The sequence below is a fragment of the Callithrix jacchus genome, chromosome 7 (genome assembly GCF_049354715.1).
Source record: "Callithrix jacchus isolate 240 chromosome 7, calJac240_pri, whole genome shotgun sequence".
In the NCBI taxonomy this organism is placed as follows: Eukaryota; Metazoa; Chordata; class Mammalia; order Primates; family Cebidae; genus Callithrix; species Callithrix jacchus.
In genome coordinates this window covers 14,182,954-14,205,490 of record NC_133508.1, presented here as the reverse complement: position 1 = coordinate 14,205,490, position 22,537 = coordinate 14,182,954, and the positions used below count along the sequence as shown (strand labels likewise).

Genomic DNA, 22,537 nt, shown 5'->3' with positions numbered 1-22,537 from the left:
AGTGTTGGGAACATGATCATGTGAAGTGTAAGTGAAGCAACTGTCACTATTATTTATTTTTCAGAAGGGGTCTCGCTCTGTCATCCAGGCTAGAGTGTAGTGGCGTGAACACAGGTCATTGAGGGCTCAACCCACACAGAACTGTTCTTATAGTTCAAATCAGAAGCGTCTTTGAGCAGGCACCCTCTTCTACAGCTAATGCTGATGTGAGCTCTGGGTCCTCCTGTCTCTTTTTCCTTACCTGCCTCCATCTTCAAAAACATCATTCTCTTTCAGCAGAACTGCCAGCTGCAATGCCAGTTGCTCCTTTTCCTCATGAATTTTCTCTCTCGCTGCTCTTTCAGCATGAAAATCAGAACAGTAAACTTCCATCTGTTAGAGGAAAAAAAGATATAGAAGTGAGTACCTAGAAGACTGTGGATTCTCTACTGTGCACCTGTTTATGTGGTGAGTAGGTGGTGCTGTATCCTTCCATAGCCCTTGTGAATCATAGATACATATTCCTGCTAGAAAACAGTATAATGACCATGACTTTCCAGGTACATTCCAATAGTAGATACAAGCTGTGTTTATGTGTGTGCTTTAAACAACACAAATCCTGCAACTACACTGATGTAGGTGGCTTAAATACTGTAGGTACCATTAGTTCAGCAAAATTATCTGGACTTTTAGATAATAAACAATTCAGGATCAACTTAATATAGTAAATGGCTTATTCATTCTGCCAGGTATATTTATGAAGGCCGGTCTTAAGCTACATTTAAAAGGATAATCATCGGCCGAGGCAGGCGGGTCACCTGAGGTCAGGAGTTTGAGACCAGCCTGGCCAACATGGCAAAACCCTGTCTCTACTAAAAATACATAAATTAGCTGGGCGTGGTGGCACATGCCTATAGTCCCTGCTACATGGGAGGCTGAGGTAGGACAATCGCCTGAACCCAGGAGGTGGAGGTTGCAGTGAGTCGAGATTGCACCACTGCACTCCAGTGTTGGTGACAGAGCAAGACTCTGTCTCAAAAAAAAAAAAAAAAAAAAAAGCCAGGCAAACCGAACCAAAAGAAAAATGGGCAGACTTGACCAGGCACTTCACAAAAGAGGGTACCTCAAAGGCCCAAAAACACTTGAAGAAGTGCTCATTCCCATTAGTCATCAGGGAAATGCACATTAAATGAGATACCACTACATACCCTCTAGAGTGGTTAAAGGAAAACAACTGAAAATAGAAGTGTTGATAAAATGTAGAGCTGCCGGAAGCCCCTGTTGATGGGAGTGAAAATTGGTCTAACAACCTTGGAAAACTGTTTAACATTACCTGTTAAAAGTGAGTAACATGCAGAGCCTGTGATCCAGCGACTCCACTCCGAGGTGTGTACCCAACATAAATATACAATATCCACATGTGAACAGAGAAACAAGCACAGGAATGTCATAGCAACATTAATCATAATGCCACAAATGGAAAGAATCCAACTACCTATTAAATGTAGAACAGATAAGATCCACTGAGCACTTTCCACGTTTCCATTTTAAAGTTTTAAAACATTCACAGGTGAAACAAAAATAGAATATTCTAAACACCATCACTTTCCAACGGGAGAATACAGTCAGGGCTGGCCTTGCTCAGCTATGGTTCTGGAAGGTGCCTCACCTGAGCCCTGAGGATGCTCATGGTTTCCAGGTCCTCCTCCTGCTTTGCAATTGTTTGCTTCATCTCATCCATTTGAAGCTGTTTGGAAGCCAGAGCCTTCTCTGCCAGTTCCAGTTTTTCACTCAGTTCCTTCAGCACTGACCTGTCCACTGTTTCTGACTGAAAAAGACACATTTATTCTAGAAATGGTTTTGAAATAATTTTGCCTATTTTAGTAAAATATTAGAAAAAGGTTTATTTATAATTTTTAATTATCAGCTCTGGCAGGGTGTGGTGGCTTATGCCTGGAATCTCAGCACTCTGGGAGGCTAAAGTGGGAGGATCATTTGAGCCCAGGAGTTCAAGACAAGCCTGGGCAACATAGTGAGACCTGTCTCTACGAAGAAAAGAAATGTACCAGCTCTAACCAGTCTGTTAATTAACAATGCTAACTTATTCAGAAAGTTATATTTAAGTTGTGACTTGCAAATAACGAATTCCTAAAAAAAGAAGGTAACCCTAAAATCAGGGATACAATAACAAGATTGTCCAATCTTGATAAGGCTGTGACTTGTTGATACTGTTATTTTTCCACCTCTTCCTGAAGTCAGTGGAAAAGAAGAAACATGAAACCTTTAAAACCAGACTTAGGGAAGGATTCATGCAACTATTTTATATACAAAACGTTCAACAGTTTCTATTCATTACTAGGCGATGAAAGTAAATTTTTTCTGTGAATACCTCTTTTCTTGTTAGTTCCTCAATTGTTTTCAATGCCTTATTGTGTTCTTGAAGGAGCTTGTTGTGTGTCAATTGTAGCATGGCTAATTTGGACCTATTAAAAAAGACATTAAAACATGGAACCTTGGGGAAAATATCATAGAAACTTAGTCTTGCCTCCCAACCTTCTGAACACTCAAGTGGAAAAATCTCCTCACCTACCTTTATCATCCCACCACCTACTAGCATTTCTTACTCTCAAAAAAAACTTTTCTGAAAAATCAAGACGGAATGCAAACAGTCAGCATAATTTTATTATGACAAAACTTTTAAACTTTTTCCCATCTGAGAAGTCTCCTAGGACTCCTTCAGATAAGTGAAAAGGAATTTTTAAAAAATTTATTCTCAAATCTGAATTACAAACTGTATAAAAAGGCGACTCTCTCTCCTCTGCCCAGCGGCCGCCCCTCCCCTTCCAACACACACACACTCACTTTTCTTCCTCTGTTTTAGCCTGCTCCATTTTGATTTCTGATAGCATGCTTTCCACTTGCAGCTCTAACTTTTTGTTATGATAAACAAGCTCTTGCTTTTCATTCAATTCTGATGGAGTTGCAGAATTTTTCCTTTCCAGAGCTTGACACCTAAGAAAGGTCAAGGTTTCATGAGGATAAACAATACTCCTTTACATCTCAGTGGCTTTTAAACAAATCCCAGAGTTAGGTGCAACACAAACAGTTTTAGGGCTGTAGAGTTTTACATAATCCTCCTTGCTTCTTTACTAGACATGGCCATATTTCTGAAACCTTTCGCCTAAACATAAAAAAGTACAGATCTAAGTCACATCCAGTACTGTCCTCGTTGAATAATTATTTTAACTGGTCATACAGATACATTTTTATTATTTAAATGCAGACCACAGTAGTAATTAGCTAAAGGCGCTTCTCATGCAGTGATGCATGGATATCTTTTATATTTTAAAAAGTTACAGGTTCTGTCAATTGCAAAGACTTCAGTTTCTGACAAAGATTCAATAAGGGAAAAAGGAAGCTCCCCTAAGTCTTCTTAAAGATCAGAAAGAGAAATTCAATATAATACAGATAAATGACAGCTATGCACAAAGCATTAATGCCAAGTGCATAAGACATATCATTTAACACAATATATACAGAAGAAATTATAACGCACAATTTACAAATGACAAGACAGGCTCAGAGAAGTGAAATAAATACCTTGCCCAACACAAATAACTCGCAGACCTAAATGTCAAATCTAGGTCTGTTAGTCCAGAGTCCTAAGTTGTAGCTGCCATATTGTATCACGTTACCATAACACTACAGAGTGTTGGGAATCATAACCTCAAGAAAACACATACACCTCCATATTGTGCTACAAGCATGTTAGCCAATGAATCCAATGGAACAACATCGAATCAGGTTTGCTAAGTTTTGGGTAACTTCTTACATCAAGAGAAAACAAGCAAATGCCAAATTCTCAATCTACACGTTAGCCTGAAATAATTGGTTGAAATAACAAATTGAAATTGATTTTTTTCCAAGTAAGTGTCACTCAAGATCTTTATGTTCTTTTCGTCTTTCTTTATGCTCGTTCACATCAATGTCATCAGCTTAAGTCGGTAGCAGGAAACCTAGCTCACAGCTCTGTAGAGCTCTCACTTAGGATCATTAAACAAACGCCCCTAAATGGCAGAATTAAAGTTCTCCAGTCCCCACTCCCCCATATTACAGTTATTTAAGTGGAACATTAATATTTCCTGAATTCATATTTTAATTAGGTCTCTATTTTTCTTTTAGCCATAATATAGTAAAAAAAAAATGATGTTTTTCTATAGTAGTATACTTTGTAAAAATGTATTCAAAGGGGGATGAAATTCTTGCATTCTTACTTTTCTTGAAGTCTCTTCTTCATTAGTTCAGCTTCACTGAGTTTTGTATGAGCCTCTTGAAGCTCCTTAAACAGGGATGTCACCTGAAGGTTCAGTGCCTCTACTTCACTTCCAACCTATCATATGGGGAAATCCCAAACGTATGTATACAATTATCATCAGAGATTAAACAACCCTCTTTGGGAGAAAACAGTCTGAATCATTAGTAGCCAGTTAAGACTGGATGATGAGATTCAACTTTGACAATACTCCAAATATCTGATAAGAAAAGAGTGTTTTAGATACTTGGTATTTGGGTTTGCTAACAAAGCATGAACTAATCAATTTGGGTGCACTTGTGATAATGAGTTTATCACTATTAAAATTAACCTTACTCCAGGTTCAGAGATCACAGACCACAGAAGTGTCAAAGCACAGTCTTATCTGCCCAGCTAACAACTTGCTCCCATGCTCCCTTCCCAGTGTATGTTTCTAGTTTACTCAACTACTTCTGTTGTATAACCTTTTTCCTGGCAGCTATATAATTTTTTTTTTGAGACAGAGTGTCACTCTGTCACCAGGCTGGAGTACAGTGGTGCGATCTTGGCTCATTGCAACCTCCACCTCCCGGGTTCAAGCAATTCTCCTGCCTCAGCCTCCTGTGTAGCTGGGACTACAGGTGCGTGTTACCACACCAAGCTAGTTTTTATATTTTTAGTAGAGATGGGGTTTCACTATGTTGTCCAGGATGGTCTTGATCTCTTAACCTTGTGATCTGCCCGCCTCGGCCTCCCAAAGCGCTGGGATTACAGGCGTGAGCCACCACATCCGGCCCTCTATAATTTTTGTGAATGAGTTTGTGATGTCTTGAAAGACCATATTTCCCTACTACTGGCTGTTGAATGAGTTTTAGTCAACAGGGTACTATTTTTCACTGGTGGTCTCTTCATCTGTTTTCTAAATGTTCTTTATTCTCTCAACAGTAGAGTTTCAATCTCCTTGCATACAGTAGGCATTCAATATATATATTTGTTGAATAAATTAATTACCTAAAGTGAATATTTTATGTAAACACCTTTCCTGTGGGCTCCTATGGCTATTAAACCTTCAGAGCTTCAGTATCTTTGCTAAGCTTAAGACTCTCTGCAGACTCAAAGGCGCCTCTCTAAATTACCAGACAATACTGAAAAAGACAAAACTGGGGAGGCCGAGGCGAGTGGATCACGAGGTCAAGAGATCGAGACCATCCTGGTCAACATGGTGAAACCCCGTCTTGTCCTAAAAATACAAAAAATTAGCTGGGCACGGAGGCGTGTGCCTATAATCCCAGCTACTCAGGAGGCTGAGGCAGAAGAATTGCCTGAACCCAGGAGGCGGAGGTTGTGGTGAGCCAAGATCACGCCATTGCACTCCAGCCTGGGTAACAAGAGCGAAACTCCGTCTCAAAAAAAAAGACAAAACTGAACGTTTTTCTTTCAAACTACTTTATTCAAACCAGTAATGGGATAGAACCAAAATCTTTCCATTCTACCTCAAGTTTCTGAGTCATATCCTCAAATGATCTTATTATCAAGTAGAGAAAATTCCTTTTTCATACAGTAGGCTTGTTCATTTAAGGACTTAGAAGAAGAAATCAGTCAAGAAAAGACATAGCAAATGGTTTTGCAGAATATTGATAGAAATACGTCTTGCTACAATTGACACAGAATGAAATTCAGACCAGGACAAGGAAATATAAAAGGAATAGGTAATGTTCAACATCAACACAATTTCTCTATGTCTAAAGCCAGTAACACATCATAAGATTGGAATTTGGTGGCTGGACTACTCTCATGTGTGGGGGTGTGACAGTGGCTGTGGGATCTCAGTACTCACAGTCTCTGCGCCTTTCTCTTCCTCATTCTCTTTCTCTGTGCTCCCATCTGTCTGGGTTTCAACCTCAGAACGATTACTCGCTTTCTTTTCAAAATCTGAAATTCTGAAAAATCACAGAATGTAGAAAAGTTACTTTCTCTTTGGCTTGAAGAAAAATAGCAATTACAGAAGCAGTAAAAAGAACACTGTTTACAATTTGGATAAAGGATCAGGGGTTTTCAAAATCTCTACACATTCACTATATTAGCATTAGTTTTATTTTTCATCCTAAAATTGGCTAGAATTGATTTCACAGATGAATACACACAGAGGTAAAAGGCAAGTATAACTTACCTTGAACACCATCTATTTTCATGTAATTGTACTATGCAGAAATGTTTTTGAAATTGTTTTTGTGTGTGTATACATGTGGATGTGTGTGTGTTCCATGAACATGGTATCTCATTTTTAAGAATTCAGTAGAGAAGGAAGACTTTTCCTTTTAGGACATATCTAAGTTTAAAAGTCACTGAATAAACAACAACAAAAAACTGTAACACCATTCTTACACCAAATCATAACCACAGGAAAGCCATCCCAATGCAAACAAAACAATAGAGACTATGGTTAAAGACAGTGGGTTGAATATATGCATAGAATTTTTTTCCCAGCCTAAACTCTACTAGAATGGCTTTCAAAAAGCTATGTGCTTACAGGAACAAAGAAAAAGGGAGAGGAAATAACAGCAGGAAAATATGGAAGCATAGGTCTAAGTGGGGCTTTACCAGCCCAAGAAGGCCTACCTTTAAGCCAACTGTAAGGAGAGCCAAGAAGCAACCAGATTCACACTGCGGGAACTCCAGGACGCTCAGGAATGAGTGACACTAGGAACCTCTGCAAATGATGACAAAGGTGGGGCCTTAGCTTTCCCCCTAAGATCAGGAACAAGACAAGGATGCCTGCTCTCTCCATTTCTATTTAACTCCTTTTTTTTTTTGGACAGGATAATCAGGCAAGAAAAAGAAAGAAAATGCATTCAGACTGGAAAAGAAGGAGCAAGACTATCTCTGCAGATGACATAATCCTGAAGATGGCAATTCTCCAAATGATTTGGTGATATAATGCTATCCCTAGTAAGATCCAAGCAGGTTTTTTTCAGAAATTAACAAGCTGATCCTAAAATTCAAATGTAACAGCGAAGAACCCAAAATAGACAGCAGTCTTTAAAAACAAGAACAAATTTGGAAGGCACACTCTTTCTGATATGGTTGGGCTTTGTGCCCCCAGCCAAATCTCATCTTGAATTGTAATCCCCATAATCCCCACGTGTCAAGGGAGAGACCAGGTGGAGGTAACTGAATCATAGGGGCAGTTTCCCCCATGCTGTTCTCGTGACAGTGAGTGAGTTCTCATGAGATCTGATCAGCACCTCTCCTTCCTGCCACCTTGTGAAGACGGTGCCTTGCTTCTCCTATTGCCCTCCGCCATGATTGTAAGTTTCCCAAGGCCTCCCCAGCCATGCTGAACTGTAAGTCAATTAAACCTCTTTCTTTACAAATTACCCAGTCTCAGGGAGTTCTTTACAGCAGTATGAAAACGAACTAATGCACTTCCTGATTTCAAAACTTACTACCAAGCTATAGTAAAAACTTACTATCAAAACACTGTAGTACTGGCATAAGAACAGACATAGATCAATGAAACAGAATTGAGAGTCTAATGAAGTTTGACTTCTGTATCACAGCATACATGGAAACAAACTCAGAACGGACCACAGACTTAAACGTCACAGATAAAAGTACAAAATTCTTAAGAGAAAACAAAGGAATAAATCTTTGTGACCTTGGGTTAGGCAATGGTTTCTCAGAAGGGACATCAAAAGCATAGGTGACAAAAGAAAAAGGAGATAAACTGTATTACATCAAAATAGAACAAAAGTGCTGCAAATGATACCATCAAGTGAAAAGACACTCCATAGAATGGGAGAAAACAGTTGCAGATCGGATGTTTAATAAGGGACTTGTATCCAGAATGTAAAATGGATTCGTATAAGTCAACGTAAAAAGACAACCCAATTTTTAAAAATCGGCCAAGGATCTGAATAGACTTTTCTCTAAAGCAAACAAACGGTCAACACGAAAAGATGCTCAACATCACCGTCACTAGGGAAATATAGGTCAGAACTATAAAATACCAATTCACATCCACGAGGATGGCTCAAGTCAGAGTGAAAGACAGTAAGAAGCAAGCATTGGTATGGACGTGGAGAAAGTGGGATGCTCGTACACTGCTGGTGGGAATGCAAAATTGCACCGCTGCTTGGGAAGACAATTTGGAGGTTCCTTAGAATATGAAGCAGAGGCACCATATGACCCAGCAATTCCACCCATAGCAATATACCCCAGCGAATTAAAAACGTACATCCAAGTAAAAACTTGTATGCGGTGTTCATAGCAGCATTGTTCATGATAGGTAAAAAAACAAACAAACAATATTTACCTATTGTTGCTTATTATTTAAATATTGCCAACAGTATATATTGCCAATATATGTTGCCTATTATTTAAATATTGCCAACAATATTTACCTATTGTTGCCTATTATAAACATTAGGCAACAACCCTAATATTTATCAACTGACGAATGAATAAACAAAATGTGATATATATAGACAACGGAAGAGTATTCAGCAAGGAAAAGGAAGTATTGATACATGCTACATTGTAAATAAACCTCAAAAGCATTAGGCTAAGTGTAAGAAGCCAGTTAGACCAGACCACAGACTGTATAATTCCATTTATATGAAATGTCCTGAATGGCCAAGTCTATAGAGACAGAAAGCACACTGCTTAGAGGAGCAGGTAGTGAGTACTATTTGGGGGAAAATGTTCTGAAATTATATTTTAACAACAATGGCTGCACAATCCTGTGAGTATTCTAGAAAACACTGAGATGTACACTTTAAATCGGTAAACTGTATGGTATCTTAATTATATGTCCATAAAGCTGTTTTTTAAAAAAATGCGTATTTCAAGTTAACCTGTTTCATACCTTTCTTTGGCCTCCTTGAGTGCAATTTCAAGTCTCTCCACCTTCTGGTTCCCTTCCCTTAGGCACAGCAGGAGCTGCCTCACAGTTAACTCCTCATGTTCCAAGTAATTCTTGGCCCCCTCTGCAGATCTGCTCCTATATTTAGACAATGCCATGTTCAGTATAAAAGTTAAAAGGTTTCATCGGAAAAATATCAAAGTCTAAGAGAAGAGTGGCCCAATATAACTGGAACCAACTTACAGGAAGTGCTTTCCAGAACATTCTCCAACTAATTCTCAATTAGGGAACAAGCTCAACATCACTGTCACTAGGGAAATACAAATCAGAACTATGAGATGCCAATTCACATCCACTAGGATGGCTAAAGTCACAGTGAAAGACAGAAACAAGCATTGGTAAGGACATGGAGAAAGTGGAATGCTCATACACCACTGGTGGGAATGCAAAACCAGTGGACCCCCAGTGCCAAGCTCCTCCATGCTTCCTAGGGAAGGTGTGGAGACTCAGTGAGGCTCCGGAGAGGCCAGCCTTACACTGTACATACCCACTTCCTCCAAACAGTCACTGTGTACCTGACACCAGGCCACAACACCCACGGAACAGTTCAGCAGAGGCGGCTGTGGCTGAAGGTGCCAAGCTTTCCAGCAATCTCCTCTCAAAGGGGACTGCAGCCAGGCAAAATATAAAGGCACATTGTACAGGCAACTGGCCTTTCTCCATGTTAATGGAGAACATCACAGCTCAAGTCAAGGGGAGAAAACCTTTTACACTTGTGGCCTCAAATGATGAGAGCAGAGAAATGGAGGCACTGTCGATATGTCAAGCATTTTTCTCAATTTCAAAATCTGATTAAGAGACATATCAGTGACAAACAAAACCATGATCACTGTTACAAAACATTAGGGATGGCTATGACGATGCTAACGGCAGCTACTCTTTCAGCCACTGACTCAGGTTCACATGCCTAATAAACAGCCAGGATTAAATCTAGTTTCCAGGACTCTGAAGCTTCAACTCCAAACCTAGAAATCAATCTCACACTAATTACGATACTCACAAGTGGTCCAGAGCTGTTATTTTAAAAATAGCCATGTGGCTTAAAAGAGGAAGTGGTCTTTGCATCTGGATATGAATGATGAGGAAGTGGCTTTGAAATTTCAAGCAGGGCTTTTTTATTTCTACTTCCAGGAATGTCTTTGAATATTAAAAAAGCAATTTGGGGGAAACTGGAAGAATTTTTAACCAAAAAAGGGAATTACTTTTGTTTATGCCAATTATCCTGTTTGATGAAACAATATTACCTAATACTTCCTTTCTTATACAAGGGCTTAGAAACATAATGGAAGATGATTTTTTTCCTCACATTTTGTAAGTCATTCTATATGCACATTCATCAAGTTATACAAAGGTTTTAAAAATATATGAGATGGCTGGCATGGTGGCTTACACCTATAATCCCAGCACTTTAAGAGGGTGAGGCAGGTGGATCACCTGAGGTCAGGCGTTTGAGATCAGCCTGGTCAACATGGTGAAACCCCATCTCTATTAAAAAGACAAAAAGTTAGCTGGTCATGGTGGCTGGGCGCCTGTAGTCCCAACTACTCAGGAGGCAGAAGAATTGCTTGTACCCAGGAGGCAGAGGTTGCAGTGAGCCAAGATTGTGCCACTACCCTCCAGCCTGGGTGCCAGAGTGAAACTCTATCTCAAAAAGAAAAAAAATCTTTAAGAGATCCTTAGAGATCTTTTCAGAATAACTGTGTCTTAAACAGATGATTACAGGAGTGAGCAGCTTGTGGAAGGTGAGCTAGCAGTCTCCTTGGTGAGCAATGCTTGTAAGAGTCAAGAAGTTCAGGCACCCAGTTCTAGGTCCACCTCCCTCCCCAAGGCTGTGCCACTATTTAAGATGTCTGTTTCTTCACATCTGCACAGGACAGGTACACTTAAGATGCCATAGGTAAGAAATCTGGGCACTCAGGCGACACCCACAGTGACTAAGAGTGCTATCGGTCATTGTTACAAAAGATGTTCCAATATTGGTCACCCTGGCTTGTAAGTGGGAAGTAGCAGGGAAAAGAAAATAAAAATATTTCATTTATGGAAGCTGGACAGCCTGGTCCGAGTCATACAGCACTGGGGAACCAATGAGCAAACGTGTCTTTGATTAGGAACAAATCATTGACTTGACTGAGAACCAGTTTGTTTTCACTTGAACCTGCTGGAGGTGAGACACCATTAGAACAGAGTAGTCAGTGTGAGCCGAACAGGCACCAAATAGTGTTTTTTTTTTTTTTTTTTTGAGACGGAATCTCACTCTGTCACCTAGGCTGGTGTGCCCCTAGTAGCTGGGACTACAGGCGCGTGCCATCATGCCCAGCTATTTTTTTTTTTTTGTATTTTTAGTAGAGACAGGGTTTCACTATGTTAGCCAGGATTAGTCTCTATCTCCTGACCTCATGATCTGCCCGCCTTAGCCTCCTAAAGCGCTGGGATTAGAGGCGTGAGCCACCATGCCTGGCCACCAGTTTTTAATCTGCCAGTTTGAGCTGCAATATTAAAGAGCATTCATTCTTGAAAGGTCCTGGTTTAAATCATGAAGAAATTACTTCCGCAGGCCATTACACTTGAGTTCCTGTGACAAACTCCCATTGACAAGCCTGCCCAGCCTGCCTGCCTGTCAGCCCGCGTCTTCCTTCACATACATGCCAATGGAGACTGTTCTTGTGGGCCCAGGACTATGCTTGATTTCTTTCACTGACCCTTCTGCTTCTCCTTCCTGTAAAAAACAAAAGCAATGGATTTAACGCAATATGTCTGCATGACAAATTCTCTGTCAAAAGAAAAAGAGACAAAAGATGAATTTTTGTGACAAAAGATGAATTTTTGTGACATGTAACGCAAGGAACCTTCCAAACATTCAGATGGGCAATGTTTAAACTGGGTGGCTCAAATGGAATGGAAATGTACTCTTCCCTCACCCCGCACACCCTGTCGAGATTATAAATATCCTGGCTAAGGCGTGAAAGGTCGGTTTCCTCTGGCTCTACACTTTCTACCTGACTCCGTAAACATGAAAGCTTATCTGCTCCTCCCATTCCTTGGCAGTTCCCTCTTTATCAAGGTTAAGGTCACCCAGATCTGGTGACAGCTCCACATATCCTTCTTGGACAGTCCTTTAAAATGCAATATGCTAGAACTCACTGAGGCAAAGTTAAAAAAGAGGCAGTTTCTGTGAATGAGATTCACAAAGCGTCATCTTGGCCAGCCAAGCGGTTCCCATCAGAAATTTGTATGCACCGCAGGTCACTTAGGGAACAAGAAGACTAAGACTCACAGAATTTGAAAGGCATTTATATTCCAGTAGGATCCCAGGGAAAATCTTCAACAATGCACAAAGATGGTTCTAGATATATATTTCTATATACAAAATAGATATCTAAATATATATCTATATTTATATAATACATATCTAATAGGATTATATTAATATGTTATAATCAATGTTATATTTACATATAATTATACATCATATATGTTATATATGATGTATAATTATATAATCTAGATAGAGATCTATATTTAGATACAGAATATATATATCTACTATAAAAAACATAGATACATGTATTTTTTCTCTGCTTGGGGCCATGGGGGTCTAGTTATTTTTGGTGTTTCTTCCTAAATCTTGGGCCGTGCTTTCCAGTTCACAGAAGAAAAGCAAGCAAAACATGTTTACACTAAAAATAACTGTCACTCATTTGACAGGAAGAATGAGATGCTAATCATGCACCTTCAAAGAAGCAGCTTCATTTGGAAACTTCTGATACACTGTTGGGTTTCCTGCAGTCTATCAGTTATTGACAGAATGATAAAGTTATTGACAGAATGATAAAGAATGATAAAGATTAAAGTTTAATCTCTGGTTAAACTTCTGTCTCAGTAATCTTTGATCACTTGCAGAAAGGGTACTCTGGCAAAATATACTTTTCAATTGGTATTTTAATTCTCTTGATTTTGGCCACTAAAATGTATGAAGGGGGCATGGATGGCCAGGTTATTCAGAGCCATTTCCTAACTCGAGTGCTGCAAATAAATCAGAACGCAAAGACAGTCACACACTCATATTTCAGATATAACCAGTAGGTGAGCTTTTTTGCAAGTTGCTCCCCATTCCTCCTGACTTATCTACAATGTACATTTTTCTCTTCCAGGGACACAATTTTTTTCTTTTTCTTTTCTTCATTTTAAATTTAAAAATGGAGTCTTGCTGTGTCACCCAGCTAAAGTGCAGTGGATGATCATGGCTCACTGCAGCCTCTCAAACTCTCAGGATCAAGCGATCCTCCTGCCTCAGGCTCCTGAGTAGCTGGGAGTACAAGTGCGTGCCAATATGCCTAGCTAACTTTTTGTATTTTTTTTTTTCTACACACAGGTTTTTGCCAAGTTGCCCAGGCTGGGCTCGAACTCCTGGGCTCAAGCAATCCCGCCCCTTCAGACTCCCAAAGTGCTGGGATTACAGGCGTGAACCACTACACCCAGCCAGTCACTTTTCCTGTATCACATGGGTACTCTGACTCAGCTAAAGTGACCATCTGTTCTACAGAGGATTTTATCCTCCCTATCTAATCTTTGTTAGTAGCAATGAAGGAGAGTCCCCCACTGGGTCCACTGATCTGCTCTGCTCTTTAATAAGGCTGCCCCTGCCCCCAGGCACAGAGGTAACAGATGCTTCTCCAGAGCTTAGGGCCCCCTCACTTAGACCACTTCACTTTGGGTTGCAGAGAGATTTGATTTTGATAGCACTGGCTTCAAATTCAGTTCTCAAAGATTCCTGAGTAGCTGCTGTTGAAAGTGAAAGGAAAGCCAGGACACTCCCTCAACCAACAGCCGGAGCAGTTCTGCTCTTTCTTTTCTCCTGTTCTTATTTTTAATATGCCAGGGTTCCTCATACCGCTTTGTTTGCACAGAGGGTTCTGTTGGCACAGTGGCTCATGTCTGTCATCCCAGCACTTTGGGAGGCCAAGGTGGGTGGATCACTTAAGGCCAGGGGTTTGAGACCAGCCTGGCCAACATGGCAAAACCCTGTCTTGACTAAAAATACAAAAACATAGCCAGGTGTGATGGCAAGTGCCTGTAGTCCAGCTACTTGGGAGGTTGAGGCATGAGAATCTCTTGAACCCTGGAGGCAGATGTGGCAGTGAGCCGAGATCGCATCATTGCACTCTAGCCTGGGGGACAGAGTGAGACTCTTGTCTCAAAACAAAAAAGAGGGTACTGTTGTTAAAAAATGTTTGTGGCTCTTTTAAGTGAACTTCTGAATACAGCTTTGAGACCTGGTTTGAAAAATGACAGAAGGTTCGTGCTTGTGTGGTTTTTTTCCTTTTCAGGTCAGTCACAAAAATGTTCAATTTGGCAGGACATGATGAAACAAATTACTACATCTTTCATCATAAAAAGTAATTAATATTTTTCCACTTTAGCTGTGACAACCCTTACATGCAATATGCTATACTTAAAAAATGAGGGCCAATTTTGCTTTGCCACACGCAAGTTCCTCAATCCTTGGCTTCCTTGTGTTGACAAGAAAAAGTAGTATTTGTTTCATCTTTCCAGGGGAGGCTTTATAGTTAGCTCAAATAAAAAATAAAACCAAAAACTTACAGCCATCCTAATTTCAATGAAGGAGTCTTCGGAGGAGCCGCTGGAGTTCAGCTTGAGCTGCAATTCAGACACGATGCCCAACAGGTCTGCCTTCTCTGCCTGTAGCCGCACCACCTGGGTTCTGAGCTGCTCCTTTTCCTGCTCTGCTTCTGCTGTGGGAAGCATGGAGTCACCATTGGGTTCCTGGAGATGACAAGGAGTAAAGTAAATGAACAAATCAAACTAAGGCTTACACCTGTAATCCAGAGCTCTGGGAGGCTGAAACAGGAGGATTGCTTGAGGCCAGGGTTTTGAGACCTGCCTGGGCAACATTGCAACACCCCCGTCTTTACAAAAAATTCAATAATTAGCCAGGTGTGGTGGCTGAGGCAGGAAGACTGCCTGAGGCCAGGAGTGTAAGATCTTGTCTCAAAAAAAAAAGCCAACAAACAAATACAAATCAAACTAAGGACCTGGCCATGAGACTCAACTGCCTCCACACCCAGAGACAAGGAAGGTTCTCAACACCTTTGTGCCCGGTGCATTAAAGTAGAAAATTCCAGCCTTTACTTGCCTTTTTTTTTCTTTTACCGACGGAGTCTCACTCTGTTACCTAGGCTGGAGTGCAGCATCATGAGCTTGGATCACTACGACCACACCTCCTGGGTTCAAGCAATTCTCACGCTTCAGCCTCCCAAATAGCTGGGACTACAGGCGCCTGCCACCATGCCCAGCTAATTTTTGTATTTTTGGTAGAGATGGGGTTCTGCCATGTTGGCCACACTGGTCTCGAACTCCTGACCTCAGGCGATCACCTGCCTTGGCCTCCCAAAGTGCTAGGATTAGAGGCATGAGCCACTGCGCCCAACTGACAATGTATTTTGACATAACATTTAAAGTGGAAATTTTTACATTATTTTATTGTATTCAAATAATCAAAAGTAGCTTCATGGCAAGAAAGACAGCCTTCCTTGCCATGCTGGCATAATCTAATATTATGGAAATGATCAACTTCACTTTGGCAACAGTGGACTCATAAGCTGTTGTTTAAAATTCCAGAAAGGATGGACAAAAAGCTGCTACCACCCAACCTCCTGCCCTTTTCCTCCCCACCAATGCCCACCCATGCCCCTTCTTCCCACACTTGGCATGTCTGTTAGAAGCCAAAGCACCAAGGACATGATTTGGTTCAGTGACAGCAAAGCACAATGGATGGTCCAAAACAGTGTGGGGGCCGGTCCCTTTCACACTTAAGGTTGGTGTTTTTGTTGTCATTTGTTTGTTTGTTTGAGATGGAGTCTCGATCTGTCGCCCAGGCTGGAGTGCAATGGCACAATGTCGGCTCACTGCCACCTCCACCTCCCAGGTTAAAGTGATTCTCCTGCCTCAGCCTCCCGAGTAGCTGGGATTACAGGCCCCTGCCACCAGGCCTGGCTAAGTTTTTCTATTTTTAGTGGAGATAGGGTTTCACCATGTTGGCCAGGCTGGTCTGGAACTCCTGACCTCAAGTGATCCACCCATCTTAGCCTCCCAAAATGCTGGGATTACAGGCGTGAGCCACCATGCCCAGCCTATGTTGGTGTTTTAAAGTTGCTAAAAGTACATCTGGTGAGAAATAAGAACACTTAAAATGTAGAGGCTGGTATGAAGGATTTAAAAAAATTAAGTTCCAGCCTACGCAGACATGAATAATATACATCAGTATCCCACTACTGTCAAGGCTGGGTTGTGTTCACCATGTTGCAGTGACTGCATATGACAAAGTTGTAAGAGAATGACTGTTGAGATATGGTGTTTCTAGGTGGGAGGAGGAAGAACAGATCTAGGCTATATTCTGGGTGCATCGCCTGGAGCAGATTCTCTTCAGTTCCTGGGCTGTTTTCATGGCTGAGAAAGAAAGATGTGGAGGCCGGGCACGATGGCTCACACCTGTAATCCCAGCACTTTGTGAGGCTGAGGTGGGTGGATCATGAGGCCAGGAGTTCGAGACCAGCCTGGCTTACATGGCGAACCCTGTCTCTACTAAAAATATTAGCTAGGCATGGTGATGGGTGCCTGAAGCCCCGGCTACTTGGGTGGCAGAGGCAGGAGAATCGCTTGAACCCAGGTGGAGGTTGCAGTGAGCTGAATCACGCCACTGCACTCCAGCCTGGGCAACAAGAGTTTTTTTCCGTCTCATAGGAAAAAAAAAAAAGAAAATGTGGCATCACACAGTCTCTTTGGTCCCTTCCAGCTGTCAGGAAACCTCCGTTGCTTCTATGCACATGGCACCATACTTTGGTTCCCTTCCCAAACCAGAAATAAATGTATTTGAGATGATCAGAAAATGGCGACACATGAGAAAAGTGAAACCCCCAACCTCCAATCTTTATAGTATAACTAACAAATGCCTTAAGACCAACCTTTAAAGAGAAATCTCAGTTACCTTCAGGAAAGTATAGCATGAGTAAGTGTCACCTATGGATTCTCCAAACAAGTTACGAAAATAGGTGATCTCGAACTTGTCAATACTGTCTAAGCTGAGTTTCTCTTTTCCCTTTCCTTGTGATAGATTCCCTAAGGGATGGGAAACAGGACCTAAGCCTCCTCAGAGAACCAAAACAGCATCGGGAAAGACATCTGGATGCATCATAAACCAACCACCCATGAAATACTGAAAACCGGGGGTACAGGCATTCACCGGTAACATGATGTACCCCTTCTACTCCTGGGATGATGCTCTTCCTATGCACGGGGCAGCCCTCACCACAAAACAACAGCCCGGCCTTAGAGAAAAGCAACTCATTGTGAAACCGAAGAGTTCGGTCTGCAGAGAAAGGTGGAAAGTCTGCATTCTCTCTTAGTAATGAATCATACAAAAGACACACAAAGAAAAAAAAAAACAGTAAAAGGACAGGTACTGCTCAGCTAGAACTCAGAAATAAGCAGGTAAAAGTGAGACTATACTTCAGTAGGAATCTTCACATATATCCTCTTGATGTAAGGAAATTGAATAGAATGATTTTTTTTTTCTTTCTTTCGAGGCAGGGTCTCACTCTTGTCCAGGCTGTAGTGCAGTAGCACGATTTTGGCTCACTGCAACCTCTGCCTCCCAGGTGGGACTACACGTCCTGAATAGCTGGCACTATTGGCATGCACCACCACGCCTGGCTAATTTTTCTGTATTTTTGGGTGAAACAAGGTTTCACCATGTTGGCCAATCTGGTCTTGAACTCCTGACCTCAAGTGATCTGCCTGCCTGGGCCTCCCAAAGTGCTGGGATTACAGGCATGAGCCACCATGTCCAGCCTAATACAGTATTTTTCTAAATAACCTTTTATGCTTTAGATAATTCTATATGCTCCTTCCTTTCCCATTCTTTCCTTTCTATTTTATTTCTTTGTTTCCCTTCTTTACCCATCCAAGAAATTAGAGATCAGTGAAGTTTAAGTTAGAGTCTCTAGAAAAATCACCCATATCCAGAAGAAGTCCTGCCTTTACCATCTCAGTGCCTCACCCTCCAAAGGGCCGTTAAGTGCCAGGCTTGGAAGAACATGGACAGCAGAGGGCTCCTTAGCAAACGCATCCAGTGGGGGACGCCAAACAGTTTCTGGTTTGTTTCTTTACTAATATCTTTGACGTCCACTCCCAAATATGAGCACATTTTCCAGGTTCTTTGGGTCAAGAAAAATGTATCTCTTTCTCTTTTCATCTGTGGTAACACGATAGCCTCCTATCACAACATGACATTTTCCAAAACATTTTTAAAAAGGAAAATGTATAGTGAATAATCTCCGTTTTAGACTAAGGGAACAGACAAGGTCAACAAGTAAAAATTCTCATTAATAGGTTTTTAAAACATATTTTTTATATCAAAGACAGAAACTAAAAACAATTGATGGTTCTAGGCAGAGGCCCATCTGCACCATCTATACTGAATACAAAACACTGATTTATAACCTCAGTGTTCTTCTGCCTACAATCAGTATGGTCAAAGCTTTACAGATTTCTTTCCCCTAAAAGAGATTATACATGACCCTTAATAGGGCAACCAATCTTTTCAGCAAAAGCACTTCTTCCAAGACCAGGCAAAACACCAATCCAGACTGAATCATGAAAGGTTTTGATCTAGGAGTCTAGACATATAAGATTCTACCACAAATGTTAAGGAAAAAAAAAATCACAATGGATCAGTCTGCTCACCCCAGATGACCTTTCTGATTTCCCTTTTAGTTTCCCAAGCTCTTCCTTCAGTTTCTCATTCTCTTGACTCAAGGCCATGAGACGCTCTTTGGCTTCTTTGCTCTGTGTCTCAAAAAACTGGCGTTCTTCTTTCTGTTTCTCTGTCCAGGCTGAAAGCTCCTCAAATCGCCCTTTCATGGCTTGATTATTTAGCTTCATGGCTTCTGCAGGAGGTTCAGAGGGATGGAGTCACACACCAGGAAGAGTGGACTTCATTTGATGACCCAAACCTCCCCTAGACCACTTTACCACATGGCTCTGAATCTAAAGATGCCATGCTTAGCCTCGGCCCAAGGGGCAGCAGCAAAAAGACTAAGTGGCTTTTGCTTACAGAAAAGACCAGTGGGATTAACATCATTTCTAGTTCTTAAAAGTCCCAAGAAATCTGGGCGTGGTGGCTCAAACCTGTAATCCCAGCACTTTGAGAGGCCAAGGCGGGCAGATCACGAGGTCAGGTGTTCGAGACCAGTCTGGCCAACAAGGTGAAACCCTGTCTCTACTAAAAATACAAAAAAGTAGCTGGGTATGGTGGTGTGCACCTGTAGTCCCAGCTACTCAGGAGGCTGAGGCAGGAGAATCATGAGAACCTGGGAGGCGGAGGTGGCAGTGAGCCGAGATTGCACCATTGCACTCCAGCCTGGGTGACAGAGTGAGACTCCATCTCAAAAAAAAAAAAAGTTGCAAGAAAATAAACTTGATTTGGGTACCACCATTACAGCACAAATATCTAAATATCTGGTTACCAGGGAACTAAGGAAGTTCTTCCTACTGCTAGATTCAAACACTGGTCCTGCCAAAAGCCATGGCTTGAGATACCAGGATGCTGTCTCTTAGGAAGGTAATATTTAGGACTAACTCTGGAACCATAGCAGCCTTTCTTCCTTTTTTCTTTTTTTCTTTTCTTGAGACAGGGTTTCTCTCTGTCATCCAGGCTGAAGTGCAGTGCACCATCATGGCTCACTGCAGCTCCACCTCCCTGGGCTCAAGCAATCCTCCAACCTCAGCCTACCCAGTAGCCAGGACCACAGGCGTGTACCACCACACCCAGCTTTTTTTTTAATATAATTTTTTTGTAGGGACAAGGTCTCACCACCTTCCCCAGGCTGGTCTTGAACTCCTGGACTCAAGCAACCCTTCTGCCTCAGCCTCCCAAAGTACTGGAATTACAGGGGTAAGCCACCACACCCACCCTCTTTTTTCCTTCTGAATGGGCTAAATGTCATTATGCTAGTTCCCTGAGATACACACACTTTTTATTTTTACCTGTATCCAAAAGTAAAAATCAAAACAGATTTAGCTTCACCAAAAGCTAAATCCTGTGCTTCCCCACCTGCTACTGCCTAGGGAAATAGGGAGAGAAGGGAGCTCACCGCCAAGCCTGAGTGCAAAGGGATGGCATTACCCGAAGGCCTGGGATGAACAGGGCATGCAGGGGCCAGCCCCGCTCACCTTTCAGCTGGTGGTTCTCGGTAAGGAGCTCCTTCATCTGCTGCAGCAGCTCCTCCGGGGTGAACGTGTCCAGGTTTGGGTGGGCCAGATGGGGGGGTCCATTTCCTGTGCTTTCACTGGGGCTGGCCCCCTTCTCAGTGAGGCAGCTGAGAGGTTGATGGGACATTGCAGAACTTCCTGTGGAAAAGTCACCAGTTGAAAACAGAGCTGTCCTTGCCCCACAAGTCCCCAGGAGTCCCACAAACCCATTAGTGATTGCTTATATTGACTCCAAAAGTTGCCCACTTTCTCTCCAGTTATATTTTGAACACTTTTGATTCTTCCTTTTAAACAACAAAGGTATAGCCTAGCTTCAGAAGAAGGTATATGTGTGTCTGTGTGTGTATGGGTATATAAAAGGGTACAATGAGGATTTGGGAAATGGGGGAGGGAGACAAGGGTATGACCTCATGATGATCAGGATATACTTAGACAGACATGGGCAAAGTGTCATGAAAAAAATTTCCCACGTAAATCTTCAAGCTCAAATCTCCTTATTTCAAGTGAATTGCATGGTAAGCAAATACTCTCTCCATAAAAGCTGCTTTAAAAACTCTGTATTTTGTTTCTTGTATTTTGGCTAAGAAGAAAGGGAGAATTAACATTCTCTGAGTGCTTACTATGTACAAACTCAGCACACCAGACCTGTCACTGACTCTAATCTTCACTAACGCTAAGTAGGCGGCTGTTTTATATAGGTGAGGAAGCTGGGCTTATGGAGGCGCACAGCTCATCCAAGGCCAGGAAGTGGCACTGCCAGGTATGAAAGCCACACCTTGTAAAACAACAGAGTTATTAGAGTACTGAATACATAGGCCTTAATATTCTATTTTTCAATACATACTGAAAAGACTAAGATATCTTTAGTTGCTTTAATTGCATGGTCTGAAATTTTTTTACATATACCACTTTGTCTTGTAGAGGGGTATATTTTTTACATATACCACTTTGTCTTGTCATGTAGACATATATATGCAAGACAGATGGATGAGTCCCCACTCTGCTTCTGTGTTACCTACCACCCAGGCAAACATATTCAGCAAAATTTTCACCTTCACACTTGGGGCAAATGATGTCTTTTCGTCAACAGCTGATGGGGATAGATTATGAAGCAATACATAGCAACGGCAGCCCCTCCCTGCTGACGCTGAATACACATGACTCACACACCCATTCCACAAAGGTCAAGAGTGGCCAAAGTCCAGAGGATGCCTGAAAACGCATCTTGTTACTTCCAGGAAGTTTACTGTTAGAAGATCATTGTTTTATTTTTGTTTTTTTTTCAGAGAGAGAGTCTCTCTCTGTTGCCCAGGCTGGAGTGCATTGGCGTGATCTCAGCTCACTGCAACCTCCACCTCCCAGGTTCAAGCGATTCTCCTGCCTCAGCCTCCTGAGTAGCTGGGACTACAGGCGTGAGCTACCATGCCCGGCCAATTTTTGTATTTTTAGTAGAGCCTGGGTTTCACCATGTTAGCCAGGCTGGTTCTGAACTCCTGACCTCAGGTGATCTGTGTGCCTTGGCTTCCCAAAGTGCTGGGATTACAGGTGTGAGCCACTGCACCTGGCCCTTAGAAAATAATCTTAAACCCATCTACCCAACAGATAGGTATTAAGCAACGATGTACACTATGTACATCATGTAGAGTATAGAAAGCCACTGATGCACAAAAGGGATGAAGAAAGAACTTGGAGGTGAGGATCCCATTTCTTTCTTTCTCTTTTTTTTTTGGAGACAGAGTCTTGCTCTGTTGCCCAGGCTAGAGTCTCAGCTCAATGCAACCTCCACCTTCCAGGATCAAGCAATTCTCCTGCCTCAGCCTCCCAAGTAGCTGGGATTACAGGCACATGCCACCATGCCTGGCTAATTTTTGTATTTTTGGTGAAGACGAGGTTTCACCATGTTGGCCAGGCTGGTTTCAAACTCCTGACCTTGTGACCCTATTTCCAATGAGGGAAAGGCATCGGTCTCAATTAGATCCACAGCCACTGTTGACCTCCATAGAGGACAGGGGTTCTGTCTATTTTGTCCGCTGCTGTATCCCCAGGACTGAGAA

The 22,537-nt window shown here is 41.8% G+C and overlaps 2 protein-coding genes across 4 annotated transcripts in view; one reads left to right on the top strand and one right to left on the bottom strand.

Annotated features, from left to right (window-relative positions):
* Nucleotides 1-22,537, top strand: part of CCDC3 (coiled-coil domain containing 3) — a 207,871-nt gene that overhangs the window by 23,183 nt on the left and 162,151 nt on the right. The window contains exons 3-5 of the mRNA XM_078329480.1: nucleotides 345-447; nucleotides 17,326-17,670; nucleotides 20,072-20,166. The gene's annotated coding sequence lies outside the window, so the exon portion shown is untranslated. The remainder of the gene's footprint in view (nucleotides 1-344; nucleotides 448-17,325; nucleotides 17,671-20,071; nucleotides 20,167-22,537) is intronic.
* The window catches only part of OPTN (optineurin), a 30,674-nt gene that overhangs the window by 5,481 nt on the left and 2,656 nt on the right, over nucleotides 1-22,537 (bottom strand). For all 3 annotated transcript variants that reach the window (XM_008999942.5, XM_008999943.5, XM_002750043.6), the window contains exons 2-12: nucleotides 20,445-20,621; nucleotides 18,957-19,159; nucleotides 14,796-14,978; nucleotides 11,837-11,910; nucleotides 9,138-9,272; nucleotides 6,108-6,210; nucleotides 4,254-4,369; nucleotides 2,842-2,991; nucleotides 2,369-2,462; nucleotides 1,649-1,807; nucleotides 242-372 (exon numbers count right to left, since the gene is read on the bottom strand). In XM_008999942.5, the coding sequence (XP_008998190.1) occupies nucleotides 242-372; nucleotides 1,649-1,807; nucleotides 2,369-2,462; nucleotides 2,842-2,991; nucleotides 4,254-4,369; nucleotides 6,108-6,210; nucleotides 9,138-9,272; nucleotides 11,837-11,910; nucleotides 14,796-14,978; nucleotides 18,957-19,159; nucleotides 20,445-20,610 (1,514 nt within the window). In that variant the 5' untranslated portion in view covers nucleotides 20,611-20,621. The remainder of the gene's footprint in view (nucleotides 1-241; nucleotides 373-1,648; nucleotides 1,808-2,368; nucleotides 2,463-2,841; nucleotides 2,992-4,253; nucleotides 4,370-6,107; nucleotides 6,211-9,137; nucleotides 9,273-11,836; nucleotides 11,911-14,795; nucleotides 14,979-18,956; nucleotides 19,160-20,444; nucleotides 20,622-22,537) is intronic.